At 39.8% G+C, this 18,054-nt stretch overlaps 2 protein-coding genes and 1 pseudogene across 3 annotated transcripts; 2 read left to right on the top strand and 1 right to left on the bottom strand.

Annotated features, from left to right (window-relative positions):
- Positions 1 to 61: 61 nt before the first annotated feature.
- On the bottom strand, positions 62 to 2,765 carry LOC148726212 (putative skeletal organic matrix protein 5). Its single transcript, XM_088728176.1, has 2 exons — positions 2,343 to 2,765; positions 62 to 2,173 (listed from the first exon to the last, which is right to left on the bottom strand). The coding sequence occupies exons 1-2, from the start codon at positions 2,529 to 2,531 to the stop codon at positions 1,667 to 1,669; spliced, it is 696 nt and encodes a 231-aa protein (XP_088584302.1). The 5' UTR covers positions 2,532 to 2,765; the 3' UTR covers positions 62 to 1,666.
- Positions 2,766 to 6,332: 3,567 nt separating this feature from the next.
- On the top strand, positions 6,333 to 8,741 carry LOC148726211 (P-selectin-like). Its single transcript, XM_088728172.1, has 2 exons — positions 6,333 to 6,970; positions 7,884 to 8,741. Exons 1-2 carry the CDS (start codon positions 6,641 to 6,643, stop codon positions 8,298 to 8,300), a joined length of 747 nt encoding a protein of 248 aa, XP_088584298.1. The 5' UTR covers positions 6,333 to 6,640; the 3' UTR covers positions 8,301 to 8,741.
- Positions 8,742 to 11,543: 2,802 nt separating this feature from the next.
- On the top strand, positions 11,544 to 16,946 carry LOC148726210 (CD209 antigen-like protein 2; annotated as a pseudogene). Its single transcript, XR_015989214.1, has 2 exons — positions 11,544 to 12,042; positions 16,421 to 16,946. The product of XR_015989214.1 is annotated as a CD209 antigen-like protein 2 (transcript).
- The last annotated feature ends 1,108 nt before the right edge of the window (positions 16,947 to 18,054 follow it).

Here is an 18,054-nt window from a genome sequence, read left to right as displayed (position 1 = left end):
CAAATTAGAAAAAATTCCGGTAATTGAAAAAGGTAATCCAACTCTTCGACTCCTTATCGGACAAAAAAATATAAAATTCCATGCAATGAAAAGGTTTGCATATGTTACAGGAGATGCTACTGCTTTCTTGATCAAATGTTTTATTGGAAATCAAAGAGAAAAAAACTTTCTTCAAATAGACTGGTGGGTATCGATAAGAAATTTAACAGACGACATTACTCGACAAAAATATATGGTAGAATTCAAGGATCTAGCAACCAGGAAAGTTTCAGCGGGCACTGTCTTTAAACTCCAAATTGTAGCCTGCAGAGCACGAGTAATTTTGGCGGGAGTGTGCTAAGTATTTTCCTGTGGAGAATTACGGCGATCATCATTGAGTTTAACGGAAGCAGAGGGCGCTGCGGAGAGAAAGAAATTTGAACCATTTGGGGTGAGCGACTGTGAAAAAATATTGAGGGGGTGAGGATAGGGGAATACCCCTTCCCGCCCCCTCTCTCTACCGTGGACTCTAACTCCAAATCACAGGTTAATTAAGCTTTATCTCAGGACAAATAAAAATCGTATCTCGCGTTTTCGAGACTATGCATGCCTCTCACACATGTGATAATCATTTTGTGTTTCCACGTCAAGACGAAGCTAGTAAGTCCAAAGCAATGGTAATTCAAATTGGACGCCTTATTTCGATTCGGTGAATTTCTTTAGTAGAATTTGTATCATGTGGAATAGTATCCCTGATGATATCAAGTTGGCTGAATCCTTGGGTTTATTGAAGTGCCAACTTAAATCATAATCTTTTAAGCGTTTTTAGAATGTTTTCGATGGGGGCAACGTTCGTTCATTTAAGATTATTTGCCACAAATGTAGAAGAGTAAAGTTATATGGTGCATGCACTTGCTAATTATAAATTAATCAGTTAACTTATTTAGTTTTGGTTGATGGATCGGGGAAGGTTTTTTTTTTTTCTTTCTTATTTTTAATTATTATTACCAAAGGGCTGGGCAGGTAGTTGAATCTTGTAGAAAAATAATGTCTTATTATTCGCACTATCCGTACATTGTAATTAGTGTGCAAATCGTTAAATCAGTAAATAAATAAATAAACAAATAATAAACATAGCTGGTTGAATGAACGATCGCGCGCTTCTTGACGTTAACTCGTCCTAATGAGACGTCCGCACTGCAAATTCCTCCGGGACATGTGCACGGTCAGGCTGTAGATATAAATGTTATTGGACCGTAAAAGTTTTCTAAAGCTACTCATTTATAGCATCGTCCAGTTATCTAGGCAGCAAGTAAATCGAGTTTATTAAGGTTTCCCATATTGCCGGAGAAGTTTTCCACCTTTATTTCAAAGAAAGAAGATATAAAGAAACAGTTAGTCGCCACTTACTTTTTTCGAAAAAGTAACAATTTACTTCTTTCAATAGCGAGCTTTAGCTGTAAAGAAGAAAGCATAATTTATCTAATGAGCGCAAGCCTATTACACTAATCTCGTTCCCAGCCCCAGCGGATGCGGAGCCGAGTGTCCTGTGCCCCGAGTGTTGAGTTAAGGAACTAAGTCCCTGAGGAACAAGATTACTTGCATACTTCATACAATGCACAGGAAGGTTGCACCCTACAAAACTCGGCAGAACCCTTGAAGCACATCTCCATTGCTTGTTCTTATCTCATTGCACCAAAATGTATCCCATCGCTTTGATATGTATATTACCATATTTAGCTTCGCTTCCGCAGGTGCTGGAGTCATCGTGCTTACCTCCTGTGCCAAACCCAATTCTGGAGTCACAACTGTTGCAGTCGTTCTCTTTATTTCCGAGGATTCCAATGCGAGCTTTCGGTCTTTCTGATCCATCGCATTTCACATTAAACCCCTCTCGGCTGCAATTGGGCTGTAATGATGCCTGTGAACCGATCAGCTTTATCCACGTGTCATGGCTCAACGAGGTCGTGCGACGGTTTCCATCGGCGATTAATGAGTAGAGGGAATTAGCTTGCCGGTTGATGAGTATGAAGTTAATATGTTGTTCGATCTTCATACCGAGGCAGATCTTGGTGAAAGATGTGTTCCAATAGGCCGTTAACTTGGTCTCTTGGGAGTCAAAGCCACTCTTTCCTCCGTCAATATTGAAGGTTTCATTGTTGCTCCAGAGATTAGAATGGTAATGAAAGGTTCCCTATTCAGGGTAAATAAACAAGAGAGAGTTTTGATAATAAACTTAAAAGACTTTACTGGTCGTATAACTTAGGCATCCCCTCCGACTAATATTTCTAAATGAAGCCTCCACACTATAGTTGTCCGTGGCCAGTGAAATTTGAGAACATTACAGTTTAACAAATTTATACATGAAATCCGCTTATTTTCATAACCAGTGTCCATTCACCCCCACCGCATGCGCCGAGACTGATCATGTGACATCTTTCCCCGATCCAAGGTTGTTGACAAGCGCACGAGAAGGTTTGCCTTTTTATGTCGCGAATACAGGAACCACCATTAAGGCAACTGGTCATCTGACAACCCTGGAGAAAATACATAAATAAGTCGCTCGAAAGAGATGATTCTTTATCCTTAGCCTTGGTTAGAGCGCTGCACTAGTATCGCAGAGGTCAGTGGTTCGAGTCCCGTACAGGCCTGATTTTTTTCAGGTCTGAATTTCGCTATTGCTCAAATAGCGCTATCTACTGCGAGGATCGTCCATCATACGTATCAAATACCGCAGTTCAAAATATATGATTTTCATATATTTATTCTATCTCAAAGTCATTATTATAGCTGTTTTCCATAAGAATTGTTGTTTCAAGGTATTAGACACATTTATCACCATGATTGTAAAAGTGGTTTACATTTGACAACTGATTTGCATGATCCATTGTTTACTGCTTTATCACCAGAGTCTTGTCCTTGAGCTCTGGAGCTGCACCATCAAATACAAATATTGGCTTTATTATATGGGACAGCAGCTTGCAGGTTGACTTGAACAATCCTGCAAGGTATGCTGTGGCCAGAGGATTACCATGCTTGCCCCGCATTCCCTTTACAGACTGATTCAGCAGCAAGCGAACATCTGGTCATCAGGATCAAGGTTATAGATGACTAATATAAAGATGAACTGATTATACCAGATCCTAAATTTTAACACAACGCGATAAAAGCAATGACTCGCCCCCCCCCCCCCCCCCCCACAGTTTAATTCCATTTAGCATGGTAAGCTAAATCGTAACTCACATCAAAATAAACTCTAAATCAGTGAATCCTTTTATTTCTCATCAGTTCATGTGCAGCATGAGATTATTTCAGAGGGTAAAATGTATCATAACTAGAAGTAAATTAACTTATATATTAATGTGATCTAAAGACAGCAAGGATACCAACTCCGATAGTCTTGTTCTCAAGCGTCTCTCGTATAACAGGCCGTCTCACCGGTTCTAATAATTCCCACAGTCCCTTGCGACTCCCCTACTGATCAGCTGATGCCCCAACACGAACTTGCTTGTTTACATCTAGATTTTGTTGTCGCTGGATTGTTGGGTTATTGGATTGCCACTGGATTCAACCCAGAAATAACCATCTAGGGAACTACAATGAATGTCTCGGTAAGTTTTCTCCTGAAGCGACTGGGGATCACGATCTGATCGCGTTAAATGTCCTGATCAAGTAATGGAACCGCGAAAATGTACACGAGGGTGGAACTGGAACTTTCGCGAAATTACATTCTGTGACCTCGTTAATGAACAACACGGATTAACCAGTTAAAAATAACTCGGCCATGACGGTCACGATCTGAGCGGGGCCATTAACCCGACAATATCTTATAGGCATGGATGTTCGGAGGATCTCGTTGGGTAAAATGACTTCCACGCCAAGTATTTATTAGTACTCCGTCCTTGTCAGCGCATCTTTGTGAAGGATTACATGAGTGAATTTATTCGGTCACGTCATGACCGCTGAACCCTTCTCTAGGATCCGGACAGAACCGTCCGAAATCAACTGGCAACATTAGTTCTGTTTGTAATACTTGTATCTCCAACAGCGACGTTCATAAGACTGAGAAATGTGCCGACATCTACAACTGGAAAAGTGAAATGAATTTTACTGCACTTTTCCCCGTCCCCACTGAGGGTTGACACCTTGTGCTCTTTGCCAGAAAGGATTATTGTAAATCAAACCAACTATAGACTCCATCTCAACGAGATGTAGATCTACCAAAGTCTTTTCCAAAATGTGTTTGTCTGTGTGTTTTTTAATTAATTTAAGACAAATGTATTACAGATATTATTATACATTGTAGTTACCATCTGTCTTCTTATTGGCTAAAAGCCCTCAGTTAATTCTGGGAAACAGCACAACCTACAGATTATTCACTAATCTGTACCTACAGATTAGTGAATAAATCTGTAGGTTGCGCGCGCAATGCATGATTTCTGAAGTAAGAATGGCTTCTCGATTATCTTCATCGACCCAAACAGTTATTGAGAAATTACTTGACGATAATTATTCAGAAAATACTAAAAGATCGACAGTTTTCTTCAATGATACTTTCTTTAGAAATGCATTTAAATTTTCTGCACTTGATTGTTTTACAAAAACGGTGAGAATTTGTTTACTACACAGTTGTACATTTTTAAGTGTTCGAAAATAAACTGTGTTCGCTGCGACAATGCGTTTGGCGTTATCTTCTTTGAAGCAATGTATAAGAAAACAATTATTGGATTCAGTTTTTGTGATATCCGGAATAATCAAGGTCTCGGTTAGTGTTGGCATAGGGTACAATATGGACTGGACTGAACTATTTTTTTGGACAATTTTTTCGACCCTTTTTTTGGACCATTTTAGGGAAGCACACCATTAGTACTCAGGGAGGGGTGGGTGCAGTCTATAAGTACTGAGGGAGGGGTGAGAGGCCGACTGTTATTACTAAGGGAGGGGCGGGAGGTGGTTGTAATTGTAAACACTACTGGTTAATGGAGCTTTAACTCGATCTACAAATTATTTTAATCGGTCTTAAACCAGTTGCTATAACGATGGAATACGGGTATTTTGATTTCCTGCCATTCAGTCTTGATGTTTAGGTTTAGATCTCCTCGAATTATTGCCTTGCCTCGATAGTATACGAAGCCTTTCAACATTTTTTCCCGCTTTTTCTCAAGGCAGTGATTGATATCGCCGAGGGACTTGAATTTTTGCATTCAAGGAAGGTGGTACGCCACGAATGTCTTTTTCGGTAGCCATATGTGGTTTGTCCGCGCTCAACGTTGGACTTCCGCACGTAAATGTAATGTTCTCTTCGAAATGTCGAAAACAAATTTTTCGAGGTTTCCGTTTTCGAGGTCTACGTTTTATAGGTCTGCGTTTTAGAGGACTGCGTTTTCGAGGTCTGTGTTTTCGAGACACCCGAGAGAAGGTTGTTTTGTACGACTGTACCAACAATGAATTTATATAGTAAACGTATAAAAGTTAAAATTGCGATTGCGGTTGTGAATTCTATATTCGGCTAAGGACCGGAAATTCCGTGATCTCGTCTGATGACATCAGTGACAAAGGAAGATAGATAAATCTGGTAATTACATAATGTATACACAAAGGAAAACTGATGGTGCACAAGTCGCCTCAAAAGGCACACGCATAACCTATGCCAGACTGGTAACTCAACAGTGGAGGATCGTAAACACGATATTTTCAAAAAAAAATTTAGGTCCAGTGTTTACGTGGCAGTTCGCTTTCGCATGACAAAAAAATTAATTCACGCCACGGCCCAGCGCAAAAACTTGGATATACAAAAAGTCAGTCGAAAAACCGATCAAAGTAAATTGCACGATCGAGTAAAATCTCCATTAACCAGTAGTGTTTATGATTACAACCACCTCCCACCCTGCACCCACCCCTCCCTGAATACTAATGGTGTGCTTCCCCCCTTATAAAATGGTCCAAAATATGGTCCAAAAAAATAGTCCAGTCCTGTCTATATTTTATCCTATGCCGTTAGTGTTATCAGCCTCAACCTTCGACTTCGCCTGATAACACTTACCTCGACCTTGATTATTCCGGATGTTACAAAAACCTCATCCAGTAATTGTTTATTATCATATGGATTACCCTACTTCCTTGGTCACGTCTGAAATTTATTATTTTTCAACGGGTTCAGCTGTTGTTGTTTATTTCAACCTTTTCTAAAATTTATAACGAGTGATCAGGTGTAAAATATAATTAATTCAATTTTTTCAATTCGCTTTCGCATAAATTATCTGTTTGTCTAGCTACGCGAAACTCTTCTAAAAAGCATTTATTTCACTTCCTGCTGAATTCTCCCCCAGCAAAATAATTCCATTTAGAAAGGCTGAACTGACATCAACGAACAAAGACTTGAAGACAACCTGTCAAGGAAACTTCATTCAGACCCAACAACTAGTTGAAATGAAAGACAGGCGGGATATAATCCATGCATGATATACCTTCAATAGATTGTTTCGTCTAACCAACAGTCATGGCTACGCAGTAAACAGCTGCAGCTGTGTCGCTGATGGGAACTACAGCTCGTATTTTCGCTAAAGGCTACTCCAGAAATGAGTTCAAGTTGAGAAGTTTTAGTCTAGTTACGAGTTAAAGGAAGCTGCGAAGATTATTACATAGTGCAACAGTACAAGATATGGCTTCGAAGGCGACAGTTGTATTATTATTCCTGTTAGGTAATGTACGTTCTTCCGCCGAAGACAACCTCAAAATTTCGGCTCGTTTTTCCTTTTTTGACAATAAGAGGCTGAAAGGATATGTTGTTAGACGATTTGATTCACGCAGTTTGTTATCATGCGGTCAGCAATGTCTCAGAAACACTTGGTGTACTTCCACCAACTTCAAGTTTTTCTTAAAGAGGAAAGGCGAAGGAAGCTGTGAACTGAACAAGCACGAGATGTCCATTGTTAACGAAAACAACAATTTTTCTGACGACGAAGGAACGACTTTCTCGCTGTTACATAAGGTCAGAATCAACATTATATGTTCTCTGATAATCTTATGGAACGGTCACCATCTACCGTCAAGGGGGGGAGGGGTTAGAGGTCTTTTGTGTCACGAAAAAGTAACCCCTCAAGCTCTGTAATATTCTTTAGACTCCTCCTTCTCCACTCCCCCTAATAATAAACAGTTATTGATAGTCAGATTAAACTGCAGTCCCCCCCCCCACCCTTTGAACTTTGTTGGTGACGACTGAATAAGACGGGAAAATAAGGAGAAAGGTACAACGAGACAAAAACTTACCAAATACTTAGGAAATCTAGGAAAAACAATACCCTTACACGGAAAAGGGTTTAAAAAGAACCCAAAATAAACTGAATATGGCACTTTGGGACAGTGTATTTACCTGAAAAGCGAAAATAATGGTGAATAAATGAATAAGTGAAAACGAGAAAAGAATGCGCGTAAATTAATACGTCTCAGAAGCATACGAAATATGAAAGAAAATCGAGAAATTACCAATTCGCCTCAACCCATGTGTATCCTCCCAAAATCCCACCTCCCTCCTTGTTATAAGTTGAAACCAGCTATAATGATGCACTGACGGTACATCATCATATCATATTTTTAAAATACACGCATTTTGCTCGCAATTTAATGGAAAAGGTGGACGATTTTCTATGATAAGGAAACCTCTAGATTAACAAACATCAGTTGTCATAATTCCTCGTCCTTTTTCACATTTAGCTCAGTCGCGAATCTTGAGGTATCTGTGGGAAGGGCTGACAAAATAGAGCCTTGAAGATGTTCATGATTTAATCAAACGCCTCTTGGCTAAAAATTCGTTTTTCAATCATCTACACATTTCTCAATATGTACTAATCTAGTTGATTTCAATCTGCTTGGGAGTTTTAATTCTTATTCGCTGATAACAACAGGTTTGTGAAAAAGGATGGGTTCTCCATTCTCGATCATGTTACCTTGTCCTCGACACCCCAACGCAGAATTGGACTGAAGCCCGCAGGATTTGCAAGAGCCACGGGGGAGATCTATCAGTAATCAGATCTGCCGATGAGAACAAATTCATTAGCAAATCAGTGCAAGACTCGCGTGTATGGATTGGACTTTACAGAAAAGCGGACAATAAGTTTTACTGGATTGACGATACTCCTGTGACAAGGCAATTTTCTTCATGGGCAGATGGAGAACCGAACAATCATAAAAAAAAGAATGAGAATTGTGTAAATATGTATGCCGGACAGGACCCAAAATCTGGAAAGTGGAATGACGCCCCCTGCAACCTTCGTAGTCACCGTAGGGCATCATCAATTATTTGCCAGAGGGGCCTATTTTGATTCAACTCATCCACACACCCAATCTTAGCGTTGCGTGGATCTGTTGCAACTTTTGTGAAAAGCCCCAATATGAAGTAATTAACAAAGATTTGAGATGCACTTTGATCTGAATGGCTATTAAATGGACTTGGCCCTAGTTGGCCTTTATGAGGAGAAGTTGTCCTTCCTTGGATCATGATGATGCAAATTCCAAATGTAAAGTTTACCTCGTAGGTCTGTTTTGTATTATTTATGATTCGGTAGGTAGATTTACAAACACCGCTGTAACTTATAATTGTTACCGCGAAGTTAAAAAATAAGCAGTCTGTGTGCGCAAATGTCTCTACGGGATTAGTTATAGTTGATTGACTTTACGGTGACTAATTTTAATCAAAGGCTAGTTTCTTATTTAGGGGGAGCAGATATAATTAAATGGAATGAACCAATTGTAACCAGAAGCAATTAATCGTGTAAATATATTATGTTAGCACATTGACACCTGAACCGCTCGTAGCCGCCCGAACCACGAAATTGGCTCGCGCGAGAAAGCTTCCCCCCTACCTCCCCTACTAAGCGGAGCTTTGTCTCCAAACTTCCTCCATTGTCAGGAGATGAACAAACCTATCAGAATCCGTCGTTTGTGCATATGTTTTTAAAAGCTTAAGGGAGTACTAGAGGGGCATCATTCCATGCGTTCACACTCATGATCAAATCTGAAAACATGGCGTCCGCGCGGCCGACCTTCAAAATTACCAAGTCGGAGTTTTCGTTCCTTTGCGATCGAGTTAGACCTTGTGGAACTCAGAATATAAACTAGTAATGCTATATAATACTCTGTTTGGGAAATAATGGCTATCAAGGCCTTAAGAGTCACTGACCGTACATATCAAGAACCCGCCGACAGTTGCAAGATTTCGTATTTCATTTTATTTTTTCTAAAGGACCCTTTTAATAAACCTTTATCGATAATTGTATGAAAAAGTTCCGTCGCCCTTTTTATTTCTCCGAAAAATCGAAAAGGGCAAATCACGCCTAAATGGCCGTTGCTCCCCCCCCCCCCCCCCACCCGTAAAGCAAAGAAAAATTATGCAACTTACGCCAACTAACATCTAGTCATCAGGATCAAGGTTATAAAAAACTGTGACATAAAGATGAACTGGATAATCTATGTACTGATCATATATTAGATCATAATTTTGTCCCAACGTGATACAAGCATGACTTTTTCCTCCACAATGGCAGATATTAGATCTGAGCCCACGTAAAAGCAGTTTTGTTTAAAGGTGCACGGAATCGAGGCACTTGGGGCAAAGGCTTTGTAAATTCTTAAAGGTATCACTGTATTTAAAAAAAAACTCGCTTTTTCCTCTATTTTTTTACTTTTATCGACAACCTGAGGCATTCAAAAGGCAAAGATAGCAATGGTTACAAATTGTATTGCATTCGGATGCAACAACCGGAGCGATAAACCACATTGGAAGCATCTTTCGTGGCATTCGCTGCAACTGAAACTTCTGGCGACTTGGCAGAGTCAAGATCAAACGGGAAAACACGCCCGTAAGTAAAAATTCCTTTTATACAGTGAACATTTTGAAAACTAATGCTTTTCCAAGTCATATGCTGGAAGGCTCCGAAGGAAAGACGTTCGATTGATGATGACTTTCCGGCCAGCATATGACTTGGAAAAGCATTCCTTTTCAAAATGTTCACTGCGTAAAAATGAATTTTTACTGAAGGGCGTGTTTTCCTGTTTGACCTTGACTAGCCAAGTCGCCAGAAGTTTCTTGTTGTTCAGTGCATAGTTAGTAGAGGAGACTACCTCTGCTAACTACGTTCAGTGGCAGTGAATGCCACCAAAGATGCTTGCAATGTGGTTTACCGCTCCAGTTGTTGCATCCGAATGCAATACAATGACCGCTGACTCCTTTACTACCTGATGATCCGGACAGAACCGGTCGAAATCAACCGACAATGATAGTTGTGTTTGTAATACTTGTATCTCCAACAGCGACGTTAAATAGTGGATAATGAACCGACAATACAAACTAAACTAACTGAGGTTTACTTCTGTCGCCGGGTTCCTGCTAACGTCATTGATCATTCTGTGTAACTCTTCAAAACGTGTAGCAAACACGTGTAAGAACTGAACTGAGCTGAGACCTAATGAGCCTTATATATGAAACGATTAAAAGTGTAGTTTAAATTGTTTGCGATCATTGTCAATCATTAATAATATTTTGTCACAGTAACAGCCAGATAGGCATATTGCTGGCGAGCCCTAGCGAGGCAGCAGCCTTTTCTTCACGCGAGAAAAACCCGAAATTTGTCGGGTGTAAGATTGGAGACATGCGCAGTCGATTGTGTTTTTTATATCCGGGATGCTTGTGATGACATCACGTTAAATGCACGTGGATATATCGTTCGATTTCGAGCAATAGCTGTGTACAGCCGTCCCGCTCTGCTAGAAATCAAGGACACGATAAACGAGGTGAGTTTTTAATATAGATGTCTTTAATAGCTTGTGGAAGTACTCATCAAGGTCATGGACGGTTTAGTGATGACTCTAAAGGAAGACAAGAGATTATTATGTGTTTGGCTGCCCTATTATGTAAGAAATTTTTGCCGATATCATACTTCATGGAGATCCTTTTTTTCTTAGTGCATTCAGCAGCAGTGACGTGATGGACAAAAAAATCAATGCTTCTATTCGGAATAAACGTTCTTTCCTTTACTCAAAAAAAAAGTTTTGCGGGAGCCTGTTGTTGTTTCGCAAAAGCCCTTTAAAACTAAACTAGTCGGAAAAAATCGTAATTTTCTTTTAAAAAGCCACACCAACCCTTATTATTCTGTTTATTTCAAATCGTATTATCAGTATTTCCTTCCAGCTCTGACGCCAGCACCCACTTTCACATTGAACTACTCGTTGTAAATCGCACCATCTGTAGACTTAATCTCAACGATCTATCAAAGTTCCTTCCAAAATGTGTCTATTTGTTTGTTTTTTAATTAAGTTATGACAATTGTATTACAGACATTATCATACGGATTACGTTACTTCCTTAGTTGCGTCTGAAATTTTTTTTTAACGGGTTAACCTGTTGTTGTTTATTTTAACCTTTTCTAAACTTTATAACGTGTGGTCTGGAGTAAAATATATATAATTTAATTTTTTTTACTTCGATTTCGCATGAATTAACTGTTTGTCTAGCTACGCGAAACTCTTCTAAGCATTCATTTCATTTCCTGCTAAATTTCCCCAGGCAAGATATTTGATTAGAAAGGTTGACCTGACATCAACGAACAAAGACCTGAAGACAGCCTGTCAGGGAAACTTCATTCCGGCCCAACAATTAGTTGAAATGAAAGACAGACATCCTAGCATAATATGCCTTCAATAGATTGCTTCGTCTAACCAACAGTCATGGCTGCGCAGAAAACAGCTGTGTTGTTGATACTGATGGGAACTACAGCACGTCTTTTCGCCAATGGCTACTCCAGAAATTCTCATTTTACTTATTTCAAAACCTTTAAGAATAAGAGACTGACAGGGTACGTTTTCAAACGGTTTGACTCACCCAGTTTATTATCGTGCGGTCAAGAATGTCTGAGAAACATCTGGTGCAGTTCCACCAGCTTCAAGTTGTCCTCCAAGGAGAAAGGCATCGAAGGAACTTGTGAACTGAACAAGCACGACATTTCTGTTGTGAACGAAAGAAGTAACTTTCCTGATCAGAAAGAAGCGACTTTCACATTGATTTTAAAGGTAAGATTTATACTGCGCATGTTCTAAGAGACCTGTCATTATTTGTAGCCTGAGGGATGGGGTGGAGGACTGGGGGGGAAGGATTACAGGGGGGAAGGAGGAGGGAAAAGTTGCCGCCAACAGAGCATTAAGAGGAAGGGGACTATGGAAAATTGACTGCCAATGAACTGCCAGTGAGTGGGGTCATAAGAGAATTATAGAACCTTCTGACACTCTTTTAATTTGCTTCGATGCTCCTCCCCTTCCCCCGTGATAAAGACCAGTCCCTGAATGCATTGTTATGATCCAATCATATGTAAATATGTGCTGATCTAAGTGTTTTTAGTATACACAACGCAGGTGAAAAGTGCTTTTTGGGCGCGCTAATACGCTAATTCGGAAGTGATAAGCAAATGGGCCTGCCCCGATCGTGCTGGGTAACTTTTGATCAACTTTTTACGTTTTGAGTAATTGCATATGGCTCTGGCAGCGTCCATCGAGTAATATTTGCTTTTCTCAGCAGTTCTTAAGCAAATTGTAGTTTAAGAACACATATCAAACTCATGAAAGTGAACGACTTCAAAGTATACAATTTCTTTTAATGTTTATCAACATTTTTAACTCATTACCTTTCCCTTAAAGGAAGACAAAAGACGTTTATGTGTTTGGCTGCCCTATTATATAAGAAATTTTTGCCGATATCATACTTCATGGAGATCCTTTTTTTTCTTAGTGCATTCAGCAGCAGTAACGTGATGGACAAAAAAAAATCAGTGCTTCCATTTGGAATAAACGTTCTTTCCTTAACTCAAGAAAAAAGTTTTGCGGGAGCCTGTTGTTGTTTCGCAAAAGCCCTTGAAAGCTAAACTAGTCGGAAAAAATCGTAGTTCTCTTTTAAAAAGCCACACCAACCCTTATTATTCTGTTTATTTCAAATCGTATTATCAGTATTTCCTTCCAGCTCTGACGCCAGCACCCACTTTCACATTGAACTACTAGTTGCAAATCGAACCATCTAGACTCCATCTCAACGATCTATCAAAGTTCCTTCCAAAATGTGTCAGTTTGTTTGTTTTTTAATTAAGTTATGACAATTGTATTACAGACATTGTCATATGGATTACCCTAATTGCTGCCCTATTATGTGAGCAATTTTTGCCGATATCATACTTCATGGAGATCCTTTTTTTCTCAGTGCATACAGCAGCAGTGACGTGATATGCAAAAATGCTTCCATTCGGAGTACACGTTCTTTCCTTAACTCAAGAAAAAAAATTGGGGGCCCTGTTCTTGTTTCGAAAAAACCCTTTAAAACTAAACTAGTTGGAAAAAAACCATAATTCTTTTTTAAAAAGCCACACCAACCCTTACTATACTATTTATTGAGATCGTATTGTCAGTATTTCCTTCCAGCTCTGACGCCAGCACCCACTTTCACATTGAACTACTCGTTGTAAATCGAACCATCTGTAGACTCAATCTCAACGATCTATCAAATTTCCTTGCAAAATGTGTCTATTTGTTTGCTTTTTAATTAAGTTATGACAATAGGCCATTTTACAGTTGTGTACTTAGTTGCCAAGCCTTTGATTCAGAGTGAGGCTGAAGGTGACCTTGTTGTGATAGAGACCTGTATCAACTTAGCATGATAACAAAGTGATTAACATTTGAAAGGCAGCAAGTTTGTATCATAACAAGGTCACCCCTAGCCTCACTCCCGTTCAAAGGCTTGGCAACCAAGCACACAACTGTAAAATGGACTATTGTATTACGGATATTATCATATGAATTACCCTACTTCCTTGGTTACGTTTGTTTGTTTGTTTTTTTTTTTTTTTAATGGGTTCACCTGTTGTTGTTTATTTCAACCTTTTCTGAACTTTATAAGGGCGGTGGGTTATAAAATTTTTTAATTCAATTTTTTTAATTGGATTTCGCATGAATTGTCTGTTTGTCTAGCTACACGTAACTCTTCTAGGCATTTATTTCATTTCCTTCTAAACTCCCACTGGCAAAATAATTGTTTAGAAAGGCTGACCTGACATCAACGAACAAAAGACCTGAAGACAGCCTGTTAGGGAAACTTCATTCAGACCAATAATTAGTTCAAATGAAAGATAGGCGGGATATGTAATCCCAGCTTAATATGCCTTCAATAGATTGCTTCGTCTCACCAACAGTCATGACCGCGCAGAAAACAATTGTGTGGTTGATACTGATGGAAACTGCAGCACGTCTTTCCGCCGAAGACTACTCCAGAATTTCACATTTTTCCTATTTCGAAACCTTTAAAAATAAGAGGCTGATAGGATACGTTTTCAAACGGTTTGACTCACCCAGTTTGTTATCGTGCGGTCAAGAATGTCTGAGAAACATCTGGTGTAGTTCCACGAACTTTAAGTTGTTGTCCTCCAAGAAGAAGATCATAGAAGGAAATTGTGAACTGAACTAGCACGACATCTCTGTTGTGAGCGAAAGAAGTAGTAACTTTGCTGATCAGGAAGAAACGACTTTCACATTGCTTTTAAAAGTAAGATTTATACTTTGCATGTTTTAAGAGACCTGTCATTATTTGTAGCCTGAGGGATGGGGTGGAGGATCGGGGGGGACACATGGATTACAGGGGGGGCAGAGGAGGGAAAAGCTGCCGCCAACAGAGTATAACTATTAGGGAGGGGGGGACTATGGAAAATGGACTGTCAATGAACTGCCAATGAGTGGGGTCATAAGAGAATTATAGAACTTTCTGACACTCTTTTAATTTCCTTCGATGCTGCCCCCTTCCCCCGTGATAAAGACCAGCCCCTGAATGTTTTGATAGCACATGATAATTTTATGATTCAGTCATTTGTAAATATGTACTGATCTAAGTGTTTTAAGGATACACAACACAGGTGAGAAGTCCTTTTTGAGCGCGCTGATACGCTAATTCGGAAGTGATAAGCAAATGGGCCTGCCCCGATCGTGCTCGATAACATTTGATCAACTTTTGGCGTTTGGAGTAATTGCATAGGGCTCTGGCAGCGTCGATCGAGTAATATTTAACAATTGGTTCATGCTTTAGCGTGCACTATCGAGTTAAGAAGCACGCGGGAAGTTTGGAGAGCACGAAAGAAGCGTAAGAGTTGCCCGAGGCGATAGCTGAGGGCAACTTTAGCTTCTTGAGTGCTCTCCAAACTTCCCACGTACTCCATAACTCCATAGTGCACAGCTGAAAGCACGAACCAATTGTTTTAGAACATATCCGGTGGAATTGTGCATCAAATCCGACGCGAAAAACGGACAACAACATTAGTTGAAGGGAATCGTGACGGTAGTGATGCCGAGTCTCCTTTTTCGTTGTTTTTCTCTTTTTCTGCCTCACTTAAGAACGCTAGCCCAAGGGAAAAGGTCGAAACATTCTTTGTTTTCGGACAAGTAGGCCGAGTCTCTGTTTGTATCAATTATTGTCGCGATATATATTATTTTTCCCCACGCTAACAATGGCGCTCGCGCGAAAAAAAAAATTTCTGGCGAAGCAATTTGCTGACGCAGTAAATGGTTTGAACCCGAGGGTAACATGTGAAGGTGTAGTCTGATCGTCCGGGTGAGTGTAGTCCTGAGAAAGACTGTTGTCGGTGATAGTGACTAACGTTTCGACAACCTGATGACTTCCGCACAGGTTGTCGAAACGTCAGTCACTACCACCGACAACAGTTCTTCTCAGGACTACACTCACCCGGACGATCAGACTACACCTTCAAAATTTGCTAACGCTATCGGCTTGCACTATCCGGATTTTGAGCACACGTACGTAGATTGAATTTGATTGCGCGGTTCTGCTAGCTATGCTCTAATTGCTTTTCTCAGCAGTTCTTAAACAAATTGTAGGTTAAGAGCACATATCAAACTCATGAAAGTCAACGAATTCAAAGTATGCAATTTCTTTTAATGTTTATCAACCATTTGAACTCATTACCTTTCCCCTGACGTTTCGCAGGCCTTTTGTTAGACTTAAGAAAATACTTAAATCTCTCTCATAATTTTGAGCAACTCTTTACAGCTAAGTTTCACTCTATTTTTCTTGTCCGATCTCGGTAATTATTGTGAACCACGAAAAGGCAAGCTTTTGATTGACGTTTATATAAAAATATTAAGATTTTAAGTATTTCGGTGGGCAAGGTTCCAGCATTTTACGACCGCAAATAGGACAGGCCTATGAGAAGATACCATTCATCCCCCAACTTCTAAGAGACTAAATCGCGCGTCAACAATTTCATTTCCGATTATTTTTCGGTTTAATGATAAATATTTACCTCGCCACCCTTCACCTCCATGCACTTCGAAAAATTATATTCAATTAATAGGCTTAAGTATTTTTAAGCTAACCATCTCATTTTCCACTGACTGATAACAATAGGTTTGTCAGAAAAAATGGGTTCTCCATTCTCGATCATGTTATCTGATTCTCGACACCCTAACGCAGAATTGGACCGAGGTCCGCAGGATTTGCAAAAGTCACGGGGGAGATCTGCCAATAATCAGATCTGCTGATGAGAACAATTTCATCCTCAACCTAATTTAGAATCAGAAATCAGTGCAAGGCATGGGTGTATGGATTGGACCTTACAGAAAACCAGACAATGAGTTCTACTGGATTGATGATACTCTTGTGGCAGGACAGTTTTCTTTATGGGCAAATGGAGAACCGAACAGTCATTTGGGGAGAAATGTGCCAACATGTTTGCCTGAAAGCATTTCCCATCTGGAAAGTGGGACGACATTATTTGTAATTTTTCTCTAGAGAACCAACAGGATGCACTCTTTGTTCTTTGCCAGAAAGGTTTTTTGTGAATCTATAGACCTCATCTCTATGCTATTTAGATCTTTTCTAGCTTTTGTGAAAACAGTGACGAGGCAAAAAAAAAATATATATATATACGGTGTGTTCGAATTTACTGGTAAATGGACTAAGATGGGGCTGTCGAAGTAGAAGTCCGCTGAAAAACTCACGCTTGAAACGTCAGCTTTGGAAAATCTCTACTGTAGTCAATCTACATTATCAACTCATTTCAAAAGACCAAATTATGTTTTAATACCCCCCAGAAATTTACCCCACCTGCACGAAAGTTGAATTTCATGTTTTCAAACCTGAGAACCATAACATCCAAAACACAAATCTGACGTTTTTACGACTAAAATGGCCTTGAAATTATTCGTCTTTGTGTCAAAATTCATACCACTCATCTTGAAGGCAGGAGATATCTGATTGAGGCATCACGAACCACCCGCCTAAGTGGAATATGAGTGAAAACCTGTCGCCAACTGCTGATGTCTCCTATAGGATAGAACTTTGTCACGCGGTAAAACCGCTTAATCGTTTCGTCAAAAGGATAGTTTGACCTTTCAGGAAAATACTACCATACATACACACATACATACATACATACATACATACATACATACATACATACATACTTTAGGTTAATTGGCCATTCCCCATAGGGGATTTTCAGGGCTAACACCCACCCATCCTCCCCAGGGAAGGACATCCACCACACAGTAGTCTCGTTCGTGTGAAATTAACGTCTCCTACCCCTTACCCTACAGGAGATGGGGCCTATGTTTATTCCTCCTTATCCGAGAGGACTAAAATATCTATCCATTTCTTGTCACAGAAAGGTACCAAACTCTCCTCAGTTATTTTTAATACCATGAGTATTGGTCCGGCCAGGGCACGAACCCTCGACCTCCGCACAACACAATCCGGCGCAGTAACCAATGCAGCTATATTCTGCGCGCCACGCAAAACAAACATCACACAAATAGACAAACATTCAGCTACCAGTAGGCTTCTCATGAGAAAATGGCAGATGTTTGAGGCTGAAAAACTGATGTTAACACTCCAGTTTTTTGTTGAGCTGGAGAGTACTGACGAACGGATAAATGGGTTTGATAAATGGGTTAAGTGCAGTGTACGTTAATTGTGTAAATAAAATAGGAGAACAAAACTTGAGCAACCGAAAGATTTTAGAATTCTATTGATCTGAGTAA

Source organism: Stylophora pistillata, chromosome 7, assembly GCF_964205215.1.
Source record: "Stylophora pistillata chromosome 7, jaStyPist1.2, whole genome shotgun sequence".
Lineage (NCBI taxonomy): Eukaryota > Metazoa > Cnidaria > Anthozoa > Scleractinia > Pocilloporidae > Stylophora > Stylophora pistillata.
The sequence above is the reverse complement of the archived record's forward strand: the minus strand, read 5'-3'. Positions and strand labels throughout refer to the sequence as shown.